Source organism: Triturus cristatus, chromosome 8, assembly GCF_964204655.1.
Source record: "Triturus cristatus chromosome 8, aTriCri1.1, whole genome shotgun sequence".
Classification (NCBI taxonomy): Eukaryota; Metazoa; Chordata; class Amphibia; order Caudata; family Salamandridae; genus Triturus; species Triturus cristatus.
The window spans coordinates 1,322,831,164-1,322,853,404 of record NC_140591.1 but is presented as its reverse complement, the minus strand read 5'-3'; the positions used below and the strand labels follow the sequence as shown (position 1 = coordinate 1,322,853,404).

Sequence of the window (22,241 nt, the reverse complement as noted above, 5' to 3'; positions counted from 1 at the left end):
AACTGAAAATGCTTCCGTCCCACCTCCAGAACCACAGGTAACGCCGAAGGGTCGGCAGGAAATGTACATGGAAATAGATGCCCAGCAGGTCAACACTATCATCAAGTCTGGCAGACAAGACCTGGGCCAGAATGAGCATTTTGAATTTTTCCTTCCGGAGGAAGGAATTGAAAGGGTGCAGGTCTAAAATAGGCTGGAGTACTCCTTACTTCTTGGGCACCAGGAAGTAGCAGGAGTGACAACCATGGGCTACTTCCGGCTCACACACCCTCTCGATAGCCCCTTTGACCATAAAAACCTGCACTTACTGCCTCAAAACATTAAGGTGGTCCTTTGGCAGTCATTGGGGCAATGGTGGAAGGTGTGGCTGTGCAGAAAAGAAGGGGAGGACATAAGTTTTACAAACAATTTGCATGACTGAATTTTTTTATGTTATGGCCTGCCAACCCGGCAAGAATTGTTGGATCCTGCCTCCCACCGGGTGGCCATGCTCCACTAAGGGCATGCTAACGGGGTTTTGTAGGTAGGGTTACAAGGGGGTAGTGGACTGGGCGGCTTTGGATTGGCTAATGGTATGGGGTTCCTATGTCGAAACTGCAAACGGAGTGGTAAGGATGATGCAGCTGGTGAGGTGATCAGATAGGCTCAAAGAATGTGCTGTGGCCTGCACTCCTTGAGCCTCTTCAGAGCGGAGTTGGGCTTGTCCCCAAACATGTGAGTCCCATCGAGCGGTATGTCCATGAGTGATGACTGAACATCAACTGAAAAAACGCTGGATTGCAGCTAGGCGTGCTGACAAAAGGTAACACTGGGTTTGATGACCCACCCAGTGGAATAGGTGGTGTCCAAGCCACAACGAATCGTGAACTTGGCTGCATCTCAGTTATCCTGAATGACTTGGGAAAGGACAGGTCGGCGATCTCTGCAGGCCAGCGATCTCTGGGGACATATGGGAGGACTTGAGCCAATGCGCCCCAGAAGGCAGCATTAATTGACGGACATGAGCGCTTAGCTGTATGAAAATAATTGTTTGCCAAAGGTTTTGACACGTTTTGACTCCCTTTCTGCAGGAATAGTTGGAACCTGTTGGTCTTGGCACTTTCTACAGGGTCAAACCCAAACATTTTGCCTTCACCCTCCTGTTTTCTAATCCCGTTTTTGTTGGCTGTTAGGACTTTATGCACTTTACCACTGCTAATCAGTGCTAAAGTGCTTGTCTTCTCACCTTTAAACATGGTGAAAGTGGCTTACACCGAATTGGCACATTTAATCTACTTTTAAGTCCCTAGTAGAGTGATACTACACATACCCAGGGCCTGTAAATGAAATGCTAGAGTGGGCCTGCAGCACTCATTGTGCCACCTCCTTAAGTAGCCCTTTAAACATGTCTCAAGCCTGCAATTGCAGCCTGTATGGGCAGTTCTAAACTGCCACTTCGACCTGGCAAAATAAACCTTTGAATGAATACGCGTCTTTGGGAAAGACGTCCTCACATTAGCACTCAGAAGCGGTGGAGCCGCTGTAAGTAAGTGATGCAAGCGATATTGTTTAGTTCTATGCTTTTTAATTCATATTAACTTCATATGATCATTTCCATGGTACTTTATGGTTCATACTGACATTTAGTGGATACAGACCACAAGAGTAATGTACTACAATATGTCCATCATGAAATGTTGAGCCAATTTTTTACAGATGTCCCCGATGCATTTCGGGACTAGCCCTTCGTCAGGGGGAATTCTACGAAAAAAGTTAAAAGGAGGACATAAGGCTGGGATCCAGGACGTATGCAAAATACAGAAAAATTAAACAATGGCAATGTCAAGAATACTGGCAGTGAGGTAAACAACGTAGCAACGGTAAATCAATAACGGCACAGAGACCGTGTGAAGTGAGCGCTTAACGAAGCAGTAAGGGAGAGCTGGTGCCGGAAGCTAGGGTAGCAAATTATGCGTTTCGTGTACATAACCGGAGCTAGTAACGTGCAACGCAAGGAAGGGATGGGAAATGTCAGCTTACGTGGCGTAAATAAAGTTTTAACAAGGGGTGATGCGTGCTGCATATTAAAAAGCGTTGGTGAAGGCCATTGAATAAAGCAGGGCGTGAGACTAACGAGTGAGAAAAAGATAATCCACAAGGTTACCGCGAAGCAAATAAATACCTGAATGGCCGCAATAGTGTAAACGGTGAAGAAATCTCGTCGGAAAGAGTGAAAACATGCCACCTGAAACCCGGAATTAAATGTGTGTAACCCGGAAGTGATGAGCATAGTGAGGACGCGCAAGTCGATCATGTGATTGATAGGGTTGGAAGAAAGACTAACGAAAATAGCAGGATGATCGTAAATACAGAAATACAAATGTGAGCGAATAAAAATTAGAAAGTGATAGAACAAAAGTATGGTAAAATGATTAAATAAATAGCAAGAGTGGAAAGGTGAAGAAATAAAGCACATGTATGAACGAAAGGAAACAATGGAGAGCGAAGAAAAAGCGTGTATACAAGAGAAAGAATTAGGTAGAACAAGCAGAGAAAACAATCAAGGGTAGGAAGACATAGTGTAGTGGTGAAAAAAAATTAGGAAAGTACAGCGACAAAGTGCATTAGAGGGTACATGATCACAATTATAGAAAGCAGCTGTATTCAAAACGTTCATTGAGACCATGTGGGTAAACCGAATTCAATTTATGTATCCAGTAAAGTTCGCGCTGTAACAACACAGCTCCATTATCTTTTCCTCTTTGCATTTTGACTTGTTCCAGAATTAGGAATCTTAGTTGGCTGCAATTGTGATTATTTTCCATGTAGTGTTTTGCTACAGTAGATTTGGTATTCTTGGTTCGGATATTGCTTTTGTGCTCTATAAGTCTCGTTTTCATTTTTCTTTCTGTTTTACCCACATATGGAAGTCCACATGGGCATTTGAGCAGGTACACAATGTTGTTACTGTCACACGTAGCAGTAACTCTGAGTTTGATGGGTGTTCCTTTCGAGGGATGCATGAAGGTTGTGCCCTTAATGATGTTGTTGCAGCCACCACAATTTAAGCAAGGGATAGTGCCTTTGAATGTTTTTGCGGAGTCAGGAGGGTTCTTGTTAAGAAGTTGTTGTAAATTCTGTGTTCTTTGGTAAGCGAAAATAGGCAAATCGTTAAAAATGCCTTTGAAGTCAGGTTCAGATTGTAGAAGTGGCCAGTATTTCCGGATTGTGGTTTTGATTTTCTGGCTTTGTCTTGAGTATTTAGATACAAAAACTGTTCGTGAGTCCTTATGAGTGGTGGGGACTTGTGTATGTAGAAGTTCTCTGCGATTTTTGGTTTGTGCTCTTTTAACTGCTTCTTGTAGAATGGGATCTGGGTATGCTCTTTTCTTGAATTTGTCAATAAGGAGATGACTTTGTTCTTGAAAAATCTCGTCCGTTGATGAAATGCGTTTAATTCTCAAGAGTTGAGAATACGGTAGATGTTTTTTCAGTGATTTTTGGTGAAAGCTGGAGAAATGAAGTAAGTTATTACGATCGGTGCTTTTAGTGAACACAGATGTGATGAATTGATGGTTGGATATGGAAATGTCAACATCCAAAAAAGTAATGTGATTGTGGTTGCCAGGCCTAAACCTTCCTTTTGAATATATATATATATTTATAAGTCACCCCTAGTGTAGGCCCTAAACAGTCCATAGGGCATGGTGAAGAGCATTAAAAAGTTGGACAGGTACTTTTAACTTTTGCATGTCCTCCTAGTGAAAAACTCTTAAATTAGTTTTTCACCACTGCAAGGCATACCCCTCTCAGAGGATAACATTGGGTTACATTATTACATTAATTGTGAGCAAGTAGTTATGCCCAGTCTAGTGTCTAAAGGATTGTAATTTGAAACGCTCTTTAATGGTAAAGTCAGATTTTATGTCACAATCCTGAAAATGACACTTTTAGAAAGTTGACATTTACTTGGCCTAACCAGTTGGTGTCTGCAGCCTGTATCCAGGTCCACGTGACTAGGTGTAGCTGGCAATTGGTCTTTGTGTATTGGTCCTACACAGTGAGACAAAGGTGGAATTGGTGTTGGCAGAATGGGCAATATCTGACTTGATTAGGGGGGGCGGAGCTGTCACCTACCACACTTGCTCATCACAAAGCCTCTGCCTCAGCACACTCACAAAGGCTTTCAAGTGACTGTTCTGTGCCCCCAGACAAGCTGAGGCCAGGACAGGGAGGAAGGAAATTCCAAGTACCTATAGGGTGGAAATCGTTTGAACCTTCTTATACTTCAAAGCTGTCACCAATATAAATATTGGACTTAAGACCCAACTCTTTAGCACGCCTCTGGACCTGTGTAAGACACAGGGGGCTGCTGTAGCTACTCTGCGGACCTGCTACTCTGCTGCCCTGTTGCCTGAGTGCAAAGGACTGGACCTGCATCCTGAATTCAGGACCACCAGAGTGACTCCAAGGACTTGTTGGCTGTCCTCCTGATCAGAACCTCAGGGGCAGAAAAGGAGGCAACCACCTTGATCCCAGTGCCTGGGCTCTGTCGGCTGTCAGTCTTGTCCCCCAAGTGGTGTCACCCCAGTCCTGGACCCATGGAAATGGGCCTGAAGATGCTTTGCCGGCCCAGATGTAGTCTACTGGGCAAAACTAGCGCAATGCATCACCTCACAGCTTTACAACAGAACCGCTGCTGCACGATGCGTCCCCGACGCAGGACCTCACATTACAGCTCCTCTGTACTGGCACTGTGCAAAGCATCCCTGAAGCAGGACTTTGCAACGGAAGCCTACACCTACAGCATCCTTGACAACGACGCAGGACATCGCATATCAAGCTCTATCTACAGCTTCATCAGAACTGCCGCTACGCGATGCACTTCCAACGCAGGGCCTCAAATTGCATCTGGCAGCTGCTCAGAACTGCCACTGCACAATGCATCCTCGACGCGGGATCTCGCAATGCTCTGCACCCAAAATTTAAGGAACTTTATTCCGTAGTCCTAACTTGGTCCCTGTATCTAGCCCGCGCTCCATCACGGTCACCTGAACTTGTGATTTTGTCCCTGGCGGGATCAGATAACCAAAGTTTCACTTAAATCTTTAAGATTGCATATTTTCATTCTACTGATTGGATTTGTGTTGTTTTGGTTTCAAATACTTTATTAAATCTTATGTTATTTTACTAAATTGGTGTGGGATTTTTCTTGTGTTCTGTTTTCACTTTATTACCATATTGCCTTTAATTTAAGTTTGTCTGCTTTTGTGCCAACCAGAGGGTTGACCACAGGTTAATATGGGGTTTGCTTGTGTTTCACCCTGACAAGAGTTGTGCTTGCTGCTCGAGTAAGGCTTCACCCCATCAACCAGTAACCTGATTTCTTACAGAAACATGTTGAGATTTGTCTTACTTGCTGGATGCTTGCACCACCAAACTTTCAGGGGAGGGGTGCTGAGATAGAAAAGTGGGATTGCCTGGGGCAGGGCAATGGCTTCATGCAATCTAGTGGTTGACTGGTAGACCAGAGCAAGGTTTGGTCTGTGCCCCCCATAAGTTATCTGTTAAGGCCTCATTATTAGGCAGGAGGGGATCAGAAGATGTTTGCCCTGGCTGGAGTACGTTTGTAAGATGTTAGTCTTTACTTCCAAGGTGGGGAGCTGAAGGCCAAGGACTTCAGTCGCCCAACACATTACCATAGTGTAGGAAGCGGTCTCCTCTGTGACTGGTCTGGGGCAGAGAGGAGGCCCGTTTCAGAGGAAGTATCGAGACCACTAGCCTCCTGCAAGTCATCATACCAGTTGTCATCTTGATTGGGCTTAGCATATGCATCACCCGCATTGTAGCCATTATCCGAGTCGTGACAAATATTGAATGTAAGGTGTGTTGTCGTCCCCATGGAGGTGGCAGAAAAAGCAGAAGAAATGGCACCTCATTTGTCATCAGGAGCAACTTTGGCTGAGGGTGTACGGGTGCCGTGTCGGAGTCGTCCAGTACGATGGGTATCTTCATCTGGCGACAATGGTTTTGGCACCGGTTATGAAATCCCAGGGACCATTGTGAGCCATGGTGCTAGAGGCAAGTTTCAGACTTGAGACAGAACGGTCATAGCCGGTTTGGAAGGTCCAACTGGTACCCACCAGCAGTACTCTAGGTGAAAGGCTTCTTGGTTCCTTGGGTCACAAAGGTGTGCCAGAGGGAGTAGGCAAGGATCCGAAGAGAAGGACCATTGCTGCACAGAACTCTCCAATCTGTTGCGAGGTGGCAGATGGCCCTGGAACCTCGGGTTGTGCTGAAGCCAGTTTCAGGATTGGCTTTGAAGATGTCTGACTCAGAGATCAAGATCCATGGTGCCACCCCCACACCTGCTCAGGTGAATGACGAGAGGAGGCAAAATCCTGCTTAGATTTCTTATGCTTCTTTTTTGAGTTACCAGGCTATCTGGATCGCAATGAATACCAACCACACAAGTGGCTTCAGCAACTTTGGGAGCGGGACTGAACCTTGGACTTGGACTGTGACTTAGATTGGTCTCTAAATGGAGTCTTCTTATGCTCAGCAATGTACAGTTTTGCCTCTTGGTCCAGGATGACCTTCAGGATTATCGACACGCAGTTACCCCAGGCCTTGGAGTAATGACTCAACCCCAGGCACATGTGATGGGGATCTATCACAGACATTTGCTTGCTTGCGTGGTCCCTGCAGGGCTTAAAACCTATAATTTTAGGGGGAGACATCCCTTACACACTGCACAATATTGTGAAAAATATTGAGGCAATGTGTCTCAGAGAGAAGAGAGGAAGCTCTGGATCCGCGTCAGGAGGCATGGAAATAAAGGAACTGGCGTTGGCATGCAGAAGAGGAGCCTACATAGGCTTTTCACATCATTATCGGAGCGGAATGTAATCAGATCGGAACCGCATGGCACAACCTAACAGTGTGCAACGGTACTGCTGAAAAATTACTGGAGCCAGTCTGAAACCTAGGGAATATTAAAAAGGTGAGGAATCGTGCGCTAGAAGTCTCTATCTGAATGAGCTTTTACATATTTGAGGCCACTGGAAATACAAAAGGAATTCTGTTTCTGATAATAAAGTTTTTATCACAACCACTTTATCCATGGGGTGACTCCCCATGTCACATCTCTACTCCATTATACATGGCATTTTATGTCAAAAATGGATGCTTGTAATATTTTAGTGCAAACAGCATGAATTTCACCATCACTGGATGTACTGTGATGAGACTTGAAACTGGGCCAGCAAGCACAAAAAAACACAAACAAAAAAGTGTTTTAAATGATCCAACTTCTATAGAGAAGCTAAGACAATGTTTAAAAATTAACTTATCAATGAAAATTCCAGTAATGATTGTAACTGTTCACACATTCTAGGGTATTGTGCCGATGTGGCATGTGTCTGAATGTATGGTAGAATGGTGGGTGAGAATGTGACTGTAAAAATGCATAAGTTGAAATGTGAGTGGTAGGGGTAATGTTTTGAATCCTGGGTTAGAATTCTACCACACAGACCTATTCCACATATCTGCCCCCACACACAAACCATCACCCCATAATAAAATCTTCAAACTTTTCCTGGAATCTGTTGCTCTCTCAAAAACTTCACTCAAGTTAAGAAGAACCCAGCAATTCAGAGACCTCTGAGTCTAATATACAATCCACTTCCTGCACTTCAATATCCAAAAATACATTACTTTGTTCATTCACATTTCCATCATTACCACCAATATTATTATGACTCAAAGGTAGTCTAATCCTAAGTTTTTCACTTTTCACTTCTTACTTCTGCAACTGATTTCAATACTCTTACCATCCTATACGACATATTGCCGTAGGGGGCAAGAGCTTAATACTCAACAGTCAACCAACAAGCACAATAATGTACTGTTCAGCCCAATGATTATCTTTTCAGAAAAAGTAAGTACTGTAATCTCACAGCAAAACAAAATATTACACATTAAAATACAACTGCAATTACACAGCTGTGATCTCAGTTATAATCTTCAGTAAAACGCTACAACTCCCTCTCTGTACCCTCTACCAATTTTAGGAGATCTCTAATGTCTGCTGTACTCCAGGCTGATTAGAGTATAGGCATTAATTAGGCATAGGTGCAGATCACTTCTATGTACCCCACTGGTTAAATGCACAATTCAGTTCAACAGTTCACACCATAGATGTTCACTTGGGAAAAAGTCTTAAGGCCTCAATTAAATCCTCCACCACTTTTAGACCATGTTCCATTTGCAGGCTTAGCCCTGCTTTACCTGCATGATGGTTGTTGCAGATCTAGTGGTGTGGATAGGCACAGTTCATGTTTCAACTCTTTGCAACCGTAGCTTCACACTGTGGGGGCTTCAGCAACGACCTCCATTTGGAACAAGTATTGCAGGATGGAGTCAGCGTGGAGGTCCTGTAAAGAGGTATGACATCTTTGGCAGACATGGACCTCTCTGCAAAGTGCAGATGGGTAGCCAGACACAGCAGTTGCAACCTTTGGGCCAGTTAGTGAGCAGTGATCTGTCCTCAGCAGTTGTGGTTTTCCAGGTCGAATGGCCTCTGCTTCAATGGCAAAGCATCTTCTTTTCTCTGGCATCAGACCCATGGTAGCCTGCTAGTGTAGAGGGTGGCGCTCATACTTGCAAAGTCTTGGTGTAGTGCACACAGGAACCGCTCAGAGAGACTGGTGGAACCTCTCATAGCCAGACATTCTCTTTTCCTATCTCAACAGGCATAAATGCTTCTAGGCACTAGAAAGACCCGTAGCTCATACATCAGAAAGTGTAGGCTGGTGACAAGTGATGTCCAATCATCTATGGGAGACTGGCTGTCACACAGACACCAGCCCTCATCACACAATAGTCATTCGGACCTCTGCAGAGCTTTCCCTTCCCTGGACAAGAAGAACAAAGTTGGGGCATAGGGACTGCATCCCACATTTATACATGTTTTCAATGCAGGGGACGGAGATCCACGGTTGAACACTTCAGAATGGTTTTAGACGGAATATTGTGGCAGTTCCTCAGACACAGCCTTTGTGCAAGGCGATGGCTCTCACAGCAGGTAGCAATGGGGCTTTGTCAAATGGGCTTCAGCACCATCACCTACTGATGCTCCTGATACCCAGTCAGTGTCACGTTCTGGTCATACCATTCTTTCATTAGCTCTTGCCTTGCCTGAAGCTTTGTCTTCGTTTGACTCATTTATCACACCATCAACTCCCTGAGCCAATTGCATAGCTCACCACATCCTTTTGAGATGACTCTGAAGTTCCTTGCTACCCATCTTTAAAGTGAGTGGGAACTTTCTGTTGCATTTCTATATCAGCAAACAAGAGATAAGGTAGAAGAAGGCCCAACTCTTCCCATCTTGCTCTTAAGTGTCTTGTTAAACCTTTCCACCAACCTATTAGATTGAAGGTTGTATGCAATGGAGAAGTGTTAGGTCACACCAGCACCCACATTTCCCTAATGTAACACGAGATAAAGATTGTTCCCTGTTTAGAAATCAGTGTCTAAGGAATTCTGACCCTTGAACAGAACCCTAGGGGTACCCTATCTACTATCTTAGCAGTCCTGCTTTTCAGAGTTAACCCTTCTGGCTACCTGGTGCATGATCTACCATAACCAAGCTATGTTGGTACCCTGATGTTGAAGGGTGGATGGACAAACTGACCAAAAATGTCAATGTCTACTAGCAGTGTACTAATGGTGTCCTGGTATTACCTCATGACTTACCACTTAATTGAATGAATGAATGAACAGACATTTATAAGGCGCACGGCTACTCAGCAGAGTGTCCCGGCGCTATTAGGCAGCTCGTCACCTTCCCCCATGCCCACCTAGTTGCAAAATAGCAAAGTTTTGAGCCTGACCCAATTTGAGCACCACATTTATTTGAAACTTGGCAGTATTCCCAGTGTGTACAAAGTGAGAAACGTGCTGAGAGAGAGCAATTGAAAGAGGAATTAAACAGACTGTGTAAAGCACAAATTATTGAACTCATCTGAGTGGCTCAGTCCCATAGTGTTGGCATGCAAATGGAATGGGAATGTGCACATGTGTGTCGACTTGAGGGGTCTCAATCATAATATGTGGGATGACTGTCATTCGTTGCCACACATAAATGAGTTGGTGTCTTTGATAGATTTGTCCAGTGCAGATCACAAGATCCATCTACATCCTTCATCTAAGCACCTTACCTCGTTCATTACACCGGAAGGCACATTCCGATTTATACAGATGCCTTTTGGGTTGGCTTCTGCTTCCGCTGTTTTCCAAATAGTGATGAAAAGCATTTTAGGAAAACTCTCTAAAGTCATGGTTTTCCAGGATGACATCTTAGTATGGGGTGCCAGCTTGGAAGAGCATGACTGTATATTGGACAAGACTCTAGGGAAGTTGCAAGAAGCAGGGTTAACTTTGAGTGATAGCAAATGTAATTTTGGTGTCAAATAGGTTGACTAGTTAAGTCACACTCTATCTGGTGAGGGTGTGAAACCAAAGAAGAAAATATTGGATGCCATTGAAAATGCACCTTCACCCAGTGATAAGAAACTATCATGTTCCTTCCTCGACCTGACGAGTTTTATTCAAAATCTGTACAGCATTTTGTAGAGAAAGTTCACGTGTTAAGGACACTAATGAAGAAGAGGGTCAAATCTGAATGAACGGATGAATGTAGAGCGCCTTTAGGGAAATCAAAGAACAAATAGTCAAGGCTGAGGCAATCTAACCCTTTGACCCACAAGATCATAGCATAATTGTGGTTGAAGCCAGTGCTTATGGTTTAGGAGCCGTGTTGATGCAGAGGAAATATGCACAAGAGCAGGTAGTGGCATTTGCTTTGCGATCCCTTAAAGGAGCAGAAGCCACGTATTCAGTCATAGAAAAGGAAGCACTAGCATGCTGGTGGGGAGTCATCTATTTAAAAAACTATGTCTGTGTAGGGCACCAATTTTGAAGTTAGAACGGACCACAGACCGCTAATAGATATGTTTACAACCAAGGGAGCAAGCAAGGCAACAGCAAGAATTGCCAAGTGGTTGTACAGACTTCAAGGTTATGATTTTGTTTTAAATTATGTGTCTGGAAATCGTAACATTAATTCTGATTGTCTTTCCCTCTTACCATTACAGTGTATGGATGAGGAGGATGATATGAATGATGGATGTGTTGTAGCAAATGTGTCAAGAGTCGTGTGAAGGTGCCATAAGCGAGGAAGAGTGGAAACGAGCTGTAGTGCCCTGACCCCTAAAACATGTAGAAACTGGCTAATCCCTGAATGGCATACTTAACTCTCTTATAAGGCCATGGTTTATGGTGTAGAAACTATACCCATGTCATTGAAAATTAAATGTCAGTTGTGGACTGTAGCACTTAGTGTGCTATACACTAGTGGAACAATGAAAACATGGCTTCAGGCCTAGTGCTGGATAACAGGGGGATTCCACTTGATCCCAGTTGGTAGAAAGAAAACATGGCTTCAGGCCCAATGCTGGCAAGCAGAAGGATCCCACTGGATCTAGGTTCCGGCAGCTATTTCTGGGCCAGATCTGGGATACAGCTGACCCAGGAAAACATGTTGAATTTTTCCTGGTGCTGCTTTCTGGCACTGGGACATAATTTAGCAGTGCCCATATGTTGTCTACATTGCTGCAGGCAGCGAGGGAGCTTTCTTATTGTCAGCTGCAGCATGCCTAAAAACAAAGGCTTTGATTTAAAGGACCATCAGCCCTTCATTTGTTCAAGTATCGCCCTGGCTGTGGGCTATCTGGAACCTATCGCCTAGATGCTAATGCAGTGAAAGGAAACAAAGATACACAGTTTATCACTTTCTAAGTACTTTGGAGGAACTATAACGTGGAAGCAGGTGTTTCACGTTGTTCTACCCCCTATGTAGGAAATGTGCATGCAATGTAGGAATGAACGATTTACCTGTTTGTATGAGTAATTACACAAAGAATGAAGTAAATGGCATAAACTATTTTTTTCAATATTATCCTTTTATAGCGCTACTTATCCCAGAGTACGGTGTCAGAGCGTTTTATATCACACACAGAGGCACAAGAAATCATACAAGTGTGTAAGTAAATTCAAGTACAGGAAATGTTACATAAGACAATTATAGTTATTAGGGGTAGAATCACTATCATCCATACCTATAGACAATGTATGTTAAAAGTTAATGGTCAGGAGAAACACAAAGTCTGGATATAAAGCGCAACACAGTGAATGTGGTTGTCTGCACTAACAAGACTTTATTACTTCCAAAATGAATCTTTCTTGCAATCTTAAAATGACAGGTTGAGAAAAAACCTCAATAAGGATCTTAACCCATTGACTTACAGTTCACATACAGCTAACGATGCCAGTAAATAGATCACTGTGCTACATTAGAAGGGTTGCAATTTATGAACGGGAATTAACAAAATGATCTCAATGTCAAAAGCAGTAGCCCACTTACCTATCTACATAAAGTACAAATATGTGATCTGTATGTTACATGATGTGCTTTTCAGAAGGTACATTAATCCTTGGTGCCACTTTAGGAGTCAAAACTGTAACCGGAGAAACCACAGAACTCTCGCAGAACTGTGTTAACCACTAGAGCTATCTCACCACTATTACAATCCCCCCGAAATTGATGGGCACACAAAGATCTCTGCAGCAGATGTCTTAACCCTGTACAAGATTTTAAAATGCAGCTTCTTCGTAGCCAATTAAGCAAGCTAGTATAGATTTACTATCACATACGTCTTTGTTGCCAATTTCTTTGCAGCAGATTTTCATTTAAATGTATAAATTGACCGTCAGACTCTGCTTTCAAGCTCCGCCCTCTGTGACTCCACCCCATTTCCTCTGCCACACCTTGAGCCCCTATACCAGCACTGTTCAGGCCTAACTACCATTGTAGACTGCAGTTTAAACCTGCGGCCCAACCTGCAACTCTTTTGACAGTGGAAAAACCTTCCTTTAAATTATAATAAGTCACACCTATGTCAGCCTTGTAGCCCACAAGGTAGTGTGCATGATATTTAAAAAAGTCATGGAGAACTTTAATGTCACCATGTCCCTGCAGTGACAAGCCCCTAAAAGCTATTTTCATTGAGGATGGCCCTGACTGTCCTATGAGAAAATTATGGAGTACAGATTAAAATATTAATTCTGTATCTTGGGTTTGGGACCAGCTAGAGAAATAGTTCAACCATCCTTTTTAATATTTATTTAAAGCCCAATTCAATTGTGAAGGTGGACTTATAATACCTATTTAGGAAAAGTTCAGAAAGTTACCTTTACATTGCCTGAAGCTCCTGGTTGGTAATTTACATTAGCTCTCCAGCTGCTGACAATCAAGTGCATGACATAATGCCATATGAAAACTGCTCTCAGCACAGTGGCAATAGCCTGGTAGTAAGCATATGTTTTCTTCCACTTGCAGGAAACCAGCTGGGATGGGATAATGAACTTAATTAACTTCAAAGGGGCATGTCCTATCACAAGCAGAAGTAAGGAGACAACTAGAAAGGCGCCAGCATTTGACCCAAGGTCAGGCTGGCATCAAACCTAGTGGGAAGAAAGCTAACCTGAGAACCGGTTTTAACTGACCCCAGAGGTGGGGAATGCTTATTAGCCTGGCCACACCTCTGGTTGGACACACAGGCTATGCACAAGGGGGGAAGGGTTTCACCATCTGGGATTTGGTGAATAAAGTGCACTGTGGGAATGTTTGCAGTAGGGCAAATAGAACTGCTGTATAAGTGGGTAGTGTTGGCAATGGGAACTTTTACCACATTGGTTAGGGAAGAGCCAGGAGTTCCGCCCCCCCCCCCCCCCCCTCACCCACTAGCTCGAGCCAGGAACAAATGGGGCACCCCAAAGAACCATCTTTAGAACACTCTCTGGACCTGTGGAAACAGAAAAAGGAATGCACCTGCTTTTGAGGCCTGTGAGGGTACCGGAAGAGCTAGACCTGCTCTCACTTGTACCCAGGACTAAGAAGTGGACAGCTGACTGACCACCTATGTGGCTACAGGGACACAAAAATCTGTAGGAGGCCTTTTTCCTGTAGTGTCCAGCTGTTGAGAAGAACCTGAACTGACTGGAATTTGCTGTTGGCTCTGCCTGACACCATGAAAATTGCTATGAGCCTTCCTCTGAGGTCCTTGGGGCTTTACAAGTGTACTGGCAGACTAGGAACCAGAAGAAAGTTTAAAAACTTTGGAAAACATTTTCTCCAGAGGGGCCTCCCAGAAAAGTATCAGACTGGCAGTGCCTCAGGATCAAACTGGATTTTAGCTTCATCCGGCTCAGAGATATCTAAACCTCTGAATAATGACTAAGTCCCATTCTGTATAAGGACTTTAAAAGATTTCCGCAAGAAATCGCCAAAGCGCCAACAGGACTATCCTGCTTTAGGTATCCGGCCGTAAGTTACATGGCAGCAGTAACAGTTTCATCATCAACCAAAGCAGGGAAGACTTTTCTTCTCAAAATGTGAGAAAGTCCCTTTCTGCACTGGGATGTATCAGAAATGTCAACATTTTTCTTACAATGAAGTGACAAAGTCCCTTTTTTATCTTTTTGACTTCTAGATTGTCAGTGGGGCCAAATCACTTGGTGTATCTGACCCGGGCTATACATTGCGGTTGGCCTGAAATTGCACCTTGGCACCGGTCTACCGTGACCATTGCATCCTTTGGGAGCTCTACGTTTCTTGGATGTTTTCCACTTAAATCTTTAAAAATCCTATCTACGGTTTCATTTATTGGATTTTTGTAGTTTTGGTGTCATTTTGGTGTCTCTTTTTAAACTCTTTTTATAAATTGAAATGAGATTTTTCTTTAACTTTTTAACTGTTTTGGTACTTTTAAATGCCTTACATGTTTTCTTTAAGTTAAGCCTGAATGCTTTGTGCCCTAGCTACGAGGAACTGACCTCATGCATAATAAACATTAAAAGATTGAACCATAAAAAGAACTGGGAGTTGATCTCAATAGACATCTCTCTCCCATGTTCTTCAGTTCTCTAGTGCAGGGCTTCAATTATTCTATTATTATATTGCTGACCTATTCAGAAACATTGTTCCTTCAAATCCTGCACTTGCAGAATGCTGCTGCAAATGTAGTACTCTTCTGGGGAAGCAGAGAGAACATATCTGTCATACTCAGGGCTTCTCATTATCTACCAGCTCAACAGAAAATCACATTCAAGTGTCTCTTCATTAAACAATGATAATATATAGGATTGATCCTTCTGCAAGAAACTGAAATGCTATACCTAAACGTGGACCCTCTGTGCCATATTTTCCTTCCTAACATACCCATCAGAGTTCATAAAACAGAGTATGAGACACACCACTCATCTGCCTATCTGTGCGATTTAAAATCATCTTTCCTTCAGGCAAAATCTACATTTTTCCCACAGTTTATTGTAAATAATGTGGTATGTGCTTCAGTTAGATGGCTGTCACTGCCATGATGACATTTGTGGCACTGGTTGTGCTTCAAATGACTAAACATAAAAACATCTCTCCTCGTGCATCTTACAGCTGTGAAAATCAGACAATTTCATCTCTAGTAAAGTAGAGAAAGCTACTTTTTCAAAGTGTTCTCTATTTGTTCCTGAGCCAAGTGTATAGAACTAGGCCTGGGCGGTAAATTCCGTTCCGCTCGCGGAATTTGGGTAATTTCGCGTTCCGCGGAGAACATGGAATTGCCCAAAATTCTGCATTCCGCAGCTACGCGGAATATTTTGCTTCCCCCCCCCCCCCCCCCCCCCCCGAGCACGCAAACAGCATTCGGGAAGAGGAAAAAAGCATCGCGAACAAGCAATACTGCATGTTTGCGGAATTTCTGCGTGCTCGCGGAGATTTGTTGCCGTTTCGAGGAGCTTTGCGTAGCGTAACTACACAAATTCCGCCCACCCCTATATAGAACTCAGTTTGCAAGTTTGAATTTACTTCTATGTGTGATACTTTATAATAATTTAATGTTTTTAAATAATGTATTTATTAAATACATTAAAGTCTAGTCTCTCCAAGTAAATAAACATTATTTTGTTAGACACTCACTGACTTTATGTTGTTTTGATTGTCTTGCATAAAAACACTGATTAGAAAAAGTCAGTCACACATCACCTTTGATGACTCCGTCTGCTTAAGGACTTCTTTCCGCCAGTTCTTTTCGAAGTTAGGACATACAGTGTAAGAGGAATCATTTTCATGGAGTTCAAACAGGTCCTCTCTTTCCAATGGCTGTTTGTAACCCAAAGTTATTATTCTGTCCAGAAATGAAAATGATAAGAAATCAAACTCTCATTACAATTTGACAATTACAACTGGAGGACGGGCAAAGGCTCGCTGCAGCTAACTACAATCACATGATTTACAACATATTTTGCAAACTCAAGTTCAACTTCTAAAATCGATATTGCAAAATACTAAGGGGTGAGTAACAAAGGCAGTGAAGAGTATGTGCAGAGGTATTCCTAAATGCCTTTGTGAATTGGCCCCTGTAACGTCGAGCTAAATTAACAGTAATATGAGGGTATTGGGCCAGATTCACAATAGCAAACTTAGACCAAAAGTCTAAGTTTAGACCTAAAGTCTAACTTTAATACTACTAAAGTTAGACTTTTGGTGTAAGTTTAGACTAAAAGTCTAACTTAGACCAAAAGTCTAACTTTACTACTACTAAAGTTAGACTTTTGGTCTAACTTAAGTAGTAGTAAAGTTAGACTTTAGGTCTAAACTTAGACTTCAGGTCAAAACTTAAACTTTTGGTCTAAGTTTACTTTTGTGAATCAGGCCCACAGTCTTTTGTACTAAATGTATATGAACTGCCCCTGAAAATTCTAATTGTAATCCCCTTTTAGATGTTTTGGGGACGATACTCAAAAGAATTTAAGAGTATGTGAAGTAATACTGGAAGAGTACTGCATCACATACTCATAAATGCCTGTGACTTGGTCACTAGGCTACAAAGACTTTGTCCAGAAAAACACAAATAAGATTGTGAGTGTAAAAAAGTGGAAGATTCTTTGACCATCAAAGACCTTACCTACCTGATGAAACAATATTTTCAGTATAGCAATTTAGCTTTTCTGGACAGCAGCCTCTTCAGCACATCTCCCGTGGTTCTCCATCAGGAGTGTGGTGTTGTGGGCCATAGGCCCCCATGCTACTGAAATAATGACACTAACACTGTGGGAATCGTTATTCAACTGGCCATGAGCACATGCAGCCGGGCCCTTTTATTAGCAGGGTTACGTCACTCGTGACGCCTGTGATGGATGGGCGTGGGGTGCATGTGTGTCCACTCCCACGAGGGAGTGGCTGACTATCTAGTGACTGCAGAGACACTAGAACGTGTCCAGCATGACACTACATTCCTCCCAAACTTTATTCAAAATAAAACAAAGTCCAACTTCTGGAAACAAACTATTCACATAGGACACCACACAGTCTCTTGGTCCAGAGAGGCAGTCAGTTGGAAAATAGTGGACAGGTGCAGCTGGGAGCACCCAAGCATCTCAGTACACGTCCATAATTTAACCAGAGTCTACTGCGTCGATGGAGTCCGGATTCCTTGGCAGCCTGTCCGACAGATCAATGTCCTCTTACACATTGGTGGATGAACTTCTGTGCTCTGGCGGTGATGCCGTTGGTATCTGTCAACGAAACAAAGGTGCATCAGGTGCGTCGGTGGAGACCTGCTGCAGTGTCTTCGCTTGAGTTGTCTGGGCACTACGATGACCAAATTTGCCATGGCTGGAATGGCGTTGATAATGTTTAGGAGGTTATCCTCTGAGGCTGTGGTGCCTCTCGGTGCCGTGTCGGTGGAGCCGCTTCTCGACAATCGCTCATGCGAGGATGCCTGGGTGCAGGAATGTTCTTGAGGCCATTGATGGGGGCTGCCACAGTAGTGTGTGGACTATGCCTGGGGGCCGATGCAGGAACACTGTCAGGATCCGACGACGTTGTTCGGGCAACTGCCCGGGTGTGTGACTTAATGGTCGTGGGCTTGCCAACATGACACAGGGGCACATGTTCTGTCGGATAGCCCATGGACACTTGGTCTCTCATTTTGATGGGGGTGCCTCGGTCTCTTGGTTCTTCTGCAGGTGCAAGGCTCCACCCCAGTGACGATGTCGCTCCTTGGTTGGATGGGGTGATGCACATGGCAGTGATGTTGTAGTTGCAATGGATGACAGGTTGTGACAACTTGCTGGGAGAGAAGATGTCTGGATGGGCTTGCTGAGGCTGTTCACCCGTGGTAACTGCGGTCAGGAACAGGGATGCCATCCGACTTAGACTGCCAACGCTCGGGGATGGACGGACGCACTGGGAAGCGTTGTAGAGAGATATGGTTTGCACTGGCTGCAGTTTACATTTGATTCTCCCATTGAGCTGCCTCCAGGGACATCCATATGCCTTGGTGGCTCTCTGGTGTGTACGGGTGCACTCATGGCTTGCGGTGGTACAAGTCTTTGTACTTCTCCCCTTGTTCTTTCCAGCACGCCTGCGCTCGTTCAGTTCTTCATGGTAATATGATTATCACTCTTCTTTGCGTGGAACTCTAGCTGGTCTGATCCCTTCCTCTGTAATCTTCGCGGTGCTCCTCTACCAGGATGGCAGGTCACCTTCACTCGATGGCGTCGTGCTTGCAGCTCGAGCCTGCACCATCATGGCGCCTGCTCCTGCCTCCGTTCGGCATGATTGGTGGCGCCAGTCACTTTGTGTGGCATGCTCCTAGCTTGCTGTGCGATGTGGCGTCCGGCCATGTGTCGCATGGCTTTGGACACATGTTGCATTGGCAGCTTGCCACGTGGAGTGTGTGACTCTCCTCTTGCCTGTCTTGGGCCTCTGGCGACTCTGTCTTGAGCCAGTGTGAGGAATGACACTCTGTTGTCTTTGGCCCACTGCGGGGCTTGGCTGGTGCAGTGGAGATGTAGAGGCTCTCCCTTCTGCACCCGGGCCATGCTAGGCCTTTACTTTTCTTGGCTCTGGGGAGTGCTGGTGGCTCTGGGTTTACTTTGCCAGTTTTCTTTCTTTGCGGAGGCGACAGGCAGCTTCTTGGGGACATGCAGTGCAATCTTCACAAGTGCGGTGGCAGCGGACAGCCGCTCAGGGAGGGGGTGCACGTGCTGCGCACAGTTGTCCTTGAGGCCCGCTAGCTGTCTAGCAGGGTTTGCTTTGCTGTGGTACTGGGTCCTTCTCATTAGGAAATAATCAGAGCACTTGCCCATTCTATGTGTTCTTGCTGCCTAGGGGCAGGGACACTGCCTGCATCTCCTACGCCCTTCTCTTGCACGGCTCTGCATTGGTTCCATTACGTATATTTTTGCTGGACTCTTGGCAGTGTCTTTGAATGTTCTGCGCAGGGCACTGGATGTGTTGAGGCAGTTGTGAGCGTCTTGTGTCTTCTTGTGGGGGTTATCAGTCTCTACCCCTTCTTGCAGCAACTGATTGGACAACCAACCTGTGGTGCTCACTTGGCTAGTTACAGCTATCTCACCCCTTGTTCAGGCATCGTTGGGGTACTGTCCTTGTGCCTGCTGCCTAGGGACACTGCATTCCTCTCCGGTTCCTTTATCTTGCAGGTGACTGGGTACCACCGGTTGACTCCTTCCACTGCCACTATAATTTGCCGGTTCGGTAGCATGATTGTCCTCTAGATGGCACTGCAGTCACTTCTGGCAGGCCAGGCCAAGGCAGCTCTCCTCCACTGCCGCCTGAGTGGTGGCTCCGGGGCCTCCTTGCAGTCTCCTCTGTATGTGCTTCAGTGCAGGCTCTGTGTGCTGAGTTCAGGTGCGGTAACTGCAAAAACATATAGGTGGCACTGCAGCAACTGTTTTCAGTGCTCTGCCGCTCTAACCTGTTTCATCTTGGCCACAGCAGACAGTTAAGGTGCTTCGCAGTTCTGTGCTGCAAGTTACAGCATGTCAGTCATAGTGTGGTGTTACACTCTGACCACCAGGTGGCGACGCAGACACCAATCATTCAGGCTGGGACAGTTCTCCTGAGGCTGTCCGCCTTTTCAGTACAGATGCCAGCGTCGTTGGAGCACTAGCAGTGCTCGTTGGGCAAGTGTCCTGCACTGCAGGTTATAATTGCCATTGCAGGGCCGTGTACTGGGCTGCCACCAAGTGGCACTGCAGCCACCATCCGCCCTGCAATCCGGCTGGGTCGGAGCCTCGTGGCAAGGCCACTGGCATGTTCCTCCTATGACAGTGGTCCCGCTCTGCTTTCTCAGACACTGCAGGCATTGCATAAAGCAGACACTGCAGGCATTTCAGAAGGCTACGGCCACTTTCCTCAGGCCGAGGGCCACGGTGCTCAACCTGGAGGATCTCCTACTATGTGTTAGCAGCTCTTCGTCCGGTGGTGACAACAAAGAGACACCAGTGTGGAGCGGCAGACAGCTCTTTGGGTGTTGGGGAGGTTGACGATGCACCGCAGCCCTCCCACTGCCAGGCCTTTAGTATCCAGGTGAGGCGTACACTTTCTCAGAGGCCGTCTTCGCTGCCAGGTCACTTTCACCGTATGCTGCACGGCGAGTGGCAGTTTCAGTAGGTCAAGGCAGCAATCTGATGCCACGGGCCGTGCTGGATTTGCGCTGCAGACTTCTTCATAGCCTCCCTGTGATACGTGGCTTCAGGTGGAGGCACACACAGGCTATTTCTTCTGCGCGGCTTGACTTGATTTCACTATCTGGCCACCCCATACTCACCACTCCTGGGTGCGGTGCGATAATGCTAGGTTGCGCTGTAGCCTCTCACGCAGCTGCAGCAGGCCTGACGCTGCAGGCCTCATGATCTTGGGCTTGCGGTTTTAGCGTGCCCACAGGGATAAATCCTCATTCGGCTGGCCGCATCTCTCCCATATACTCGGCAGCAACAGTTGCAGGCTTCCTGCGCTGTTGGTGCAGCTTCATGCCATGATCGCTTTCGGTGGCCGGATCGGCTTGAGTCTTCCTTGCCCTGCTGGTGGGTGGGATACCGCACATTCGCTGTTGCCAGTAAAGGCGAGGTTGCAGGGTAACGTTTTCTTGAGCACAGTAATCTGATGGGTTCGCTGGGTGGGCGTAGACCTACCCTGCCCAAGCTGGGTTGCCTTCGTGTTGTCAGCAGATGCGGGGATGCAGTACGATCTGGTCACTCTTCCCCCATACCAACCATGATCAACCATAAAACGGCTGACAGCATGTACACGGGAATTGAGCCCCTCGTCGCCATTGTAGTGTTGTGGGACAGAGGCCCCCAAGCGACTGAAATGATGACACAAACACCGTGAGTATCATTATTTAACTGGCCACGAGCACATGCACCCGGGGCTGTTTATTAGCAGGATCACGTCACTCATGACGCCTGTGATGGATGGGTGTGGTGTGCATGTGTGTCCACTCCCACGAGGGAGTGGCTGATTAACTAGTGTCTGCTGAGACACTAGAACGTGCCCAGCATGACACTAGAAGGAGTACAACCTGCTTGGGCCTTTTTATTAGTGTCAGAGATGAGTCCTCTACTGAGCCTTCCAGCAGGACAAAGCAGTCAAAGCACTTTTTCCGGCTCAAAAGAAATTTAGAGTCAATGAGAGTAAAAGAAAGGGAGAAGAAAAGCAGGGGAGGGGGGGGAGGAGGAGGAGGAGAGAGAGAGAGAGAGAGAGAGAGAGAGAGAGAGAGAGAGAGAGAGAGAGACTGACTATAGGTGTAAAAACATGTGCTATAATTTAGGATGACCAATCTTACATGAGTGTCTGAGCTTCTGGATTATACAGATTGACAGATGCCATGAACTCTACAGTTCAAAAAATGTAAGTGCACCATTAAGAAAGGAACACTCTGGAGCTGGCCTTGGTTGGTCTTTTATGGCCTGTAGTAATTGTGATCACACGTAGCACACACATTGGCAAAACCCTATTTTATGAGGATAACTGTGAGTTACTGCTTTTCTGGCAGAGATCCTTTTGTCTGCTTGTGGAACATATGCAGCACAGTGCTTCCTTTTGTGTCCAGGAGTTTTCATGTAACAATAAAAATGTCAAGTTAACTCTGCTGAATAATATTTCTGCTGTTGCGAGATCAGCATTTTGTCATGATAAAATTGGGCGGAGGATTATTATGCCTGCTGCAAAGAACATGAATCAGGTTACAAAGGCACTAGGTTAGTGCCCTTCCATTTCTCGCACTTTGCTGCAGTTTCAAGATATTCTTAGAGGTTCTTTATAATTGCTCAAATGA

At 45.2% G+C, this 22,241-nt stretch overlaps 1 protein-coding gene across 3 annotated transcripts in view; it reads right to left on the bottom strand.

The window, feature by feature from the left end:
- The window catches only part of LOC146805741 (ATP-binding cassette sub-family C member 2-like), a 417,933-nt gene that overhangs the window by 286,140 nt on the left and 109,552 nt on the right, over positions 1–22,241 (bottom strand). For all 3 annotated transcript variants that reach the window (XM_085623042.1, XM_085623044.1, XM_085623043.1), the window contains exon 3: positions 16,139–16,280. In XM_085623042.1, the coding sequence (XP_085479168.1) occupies positions 16,139–16,280 (142 nt within the window). The remainder of the gene's footprint in view (positions 1–16,138; positions 16,281–22,241) is intronic.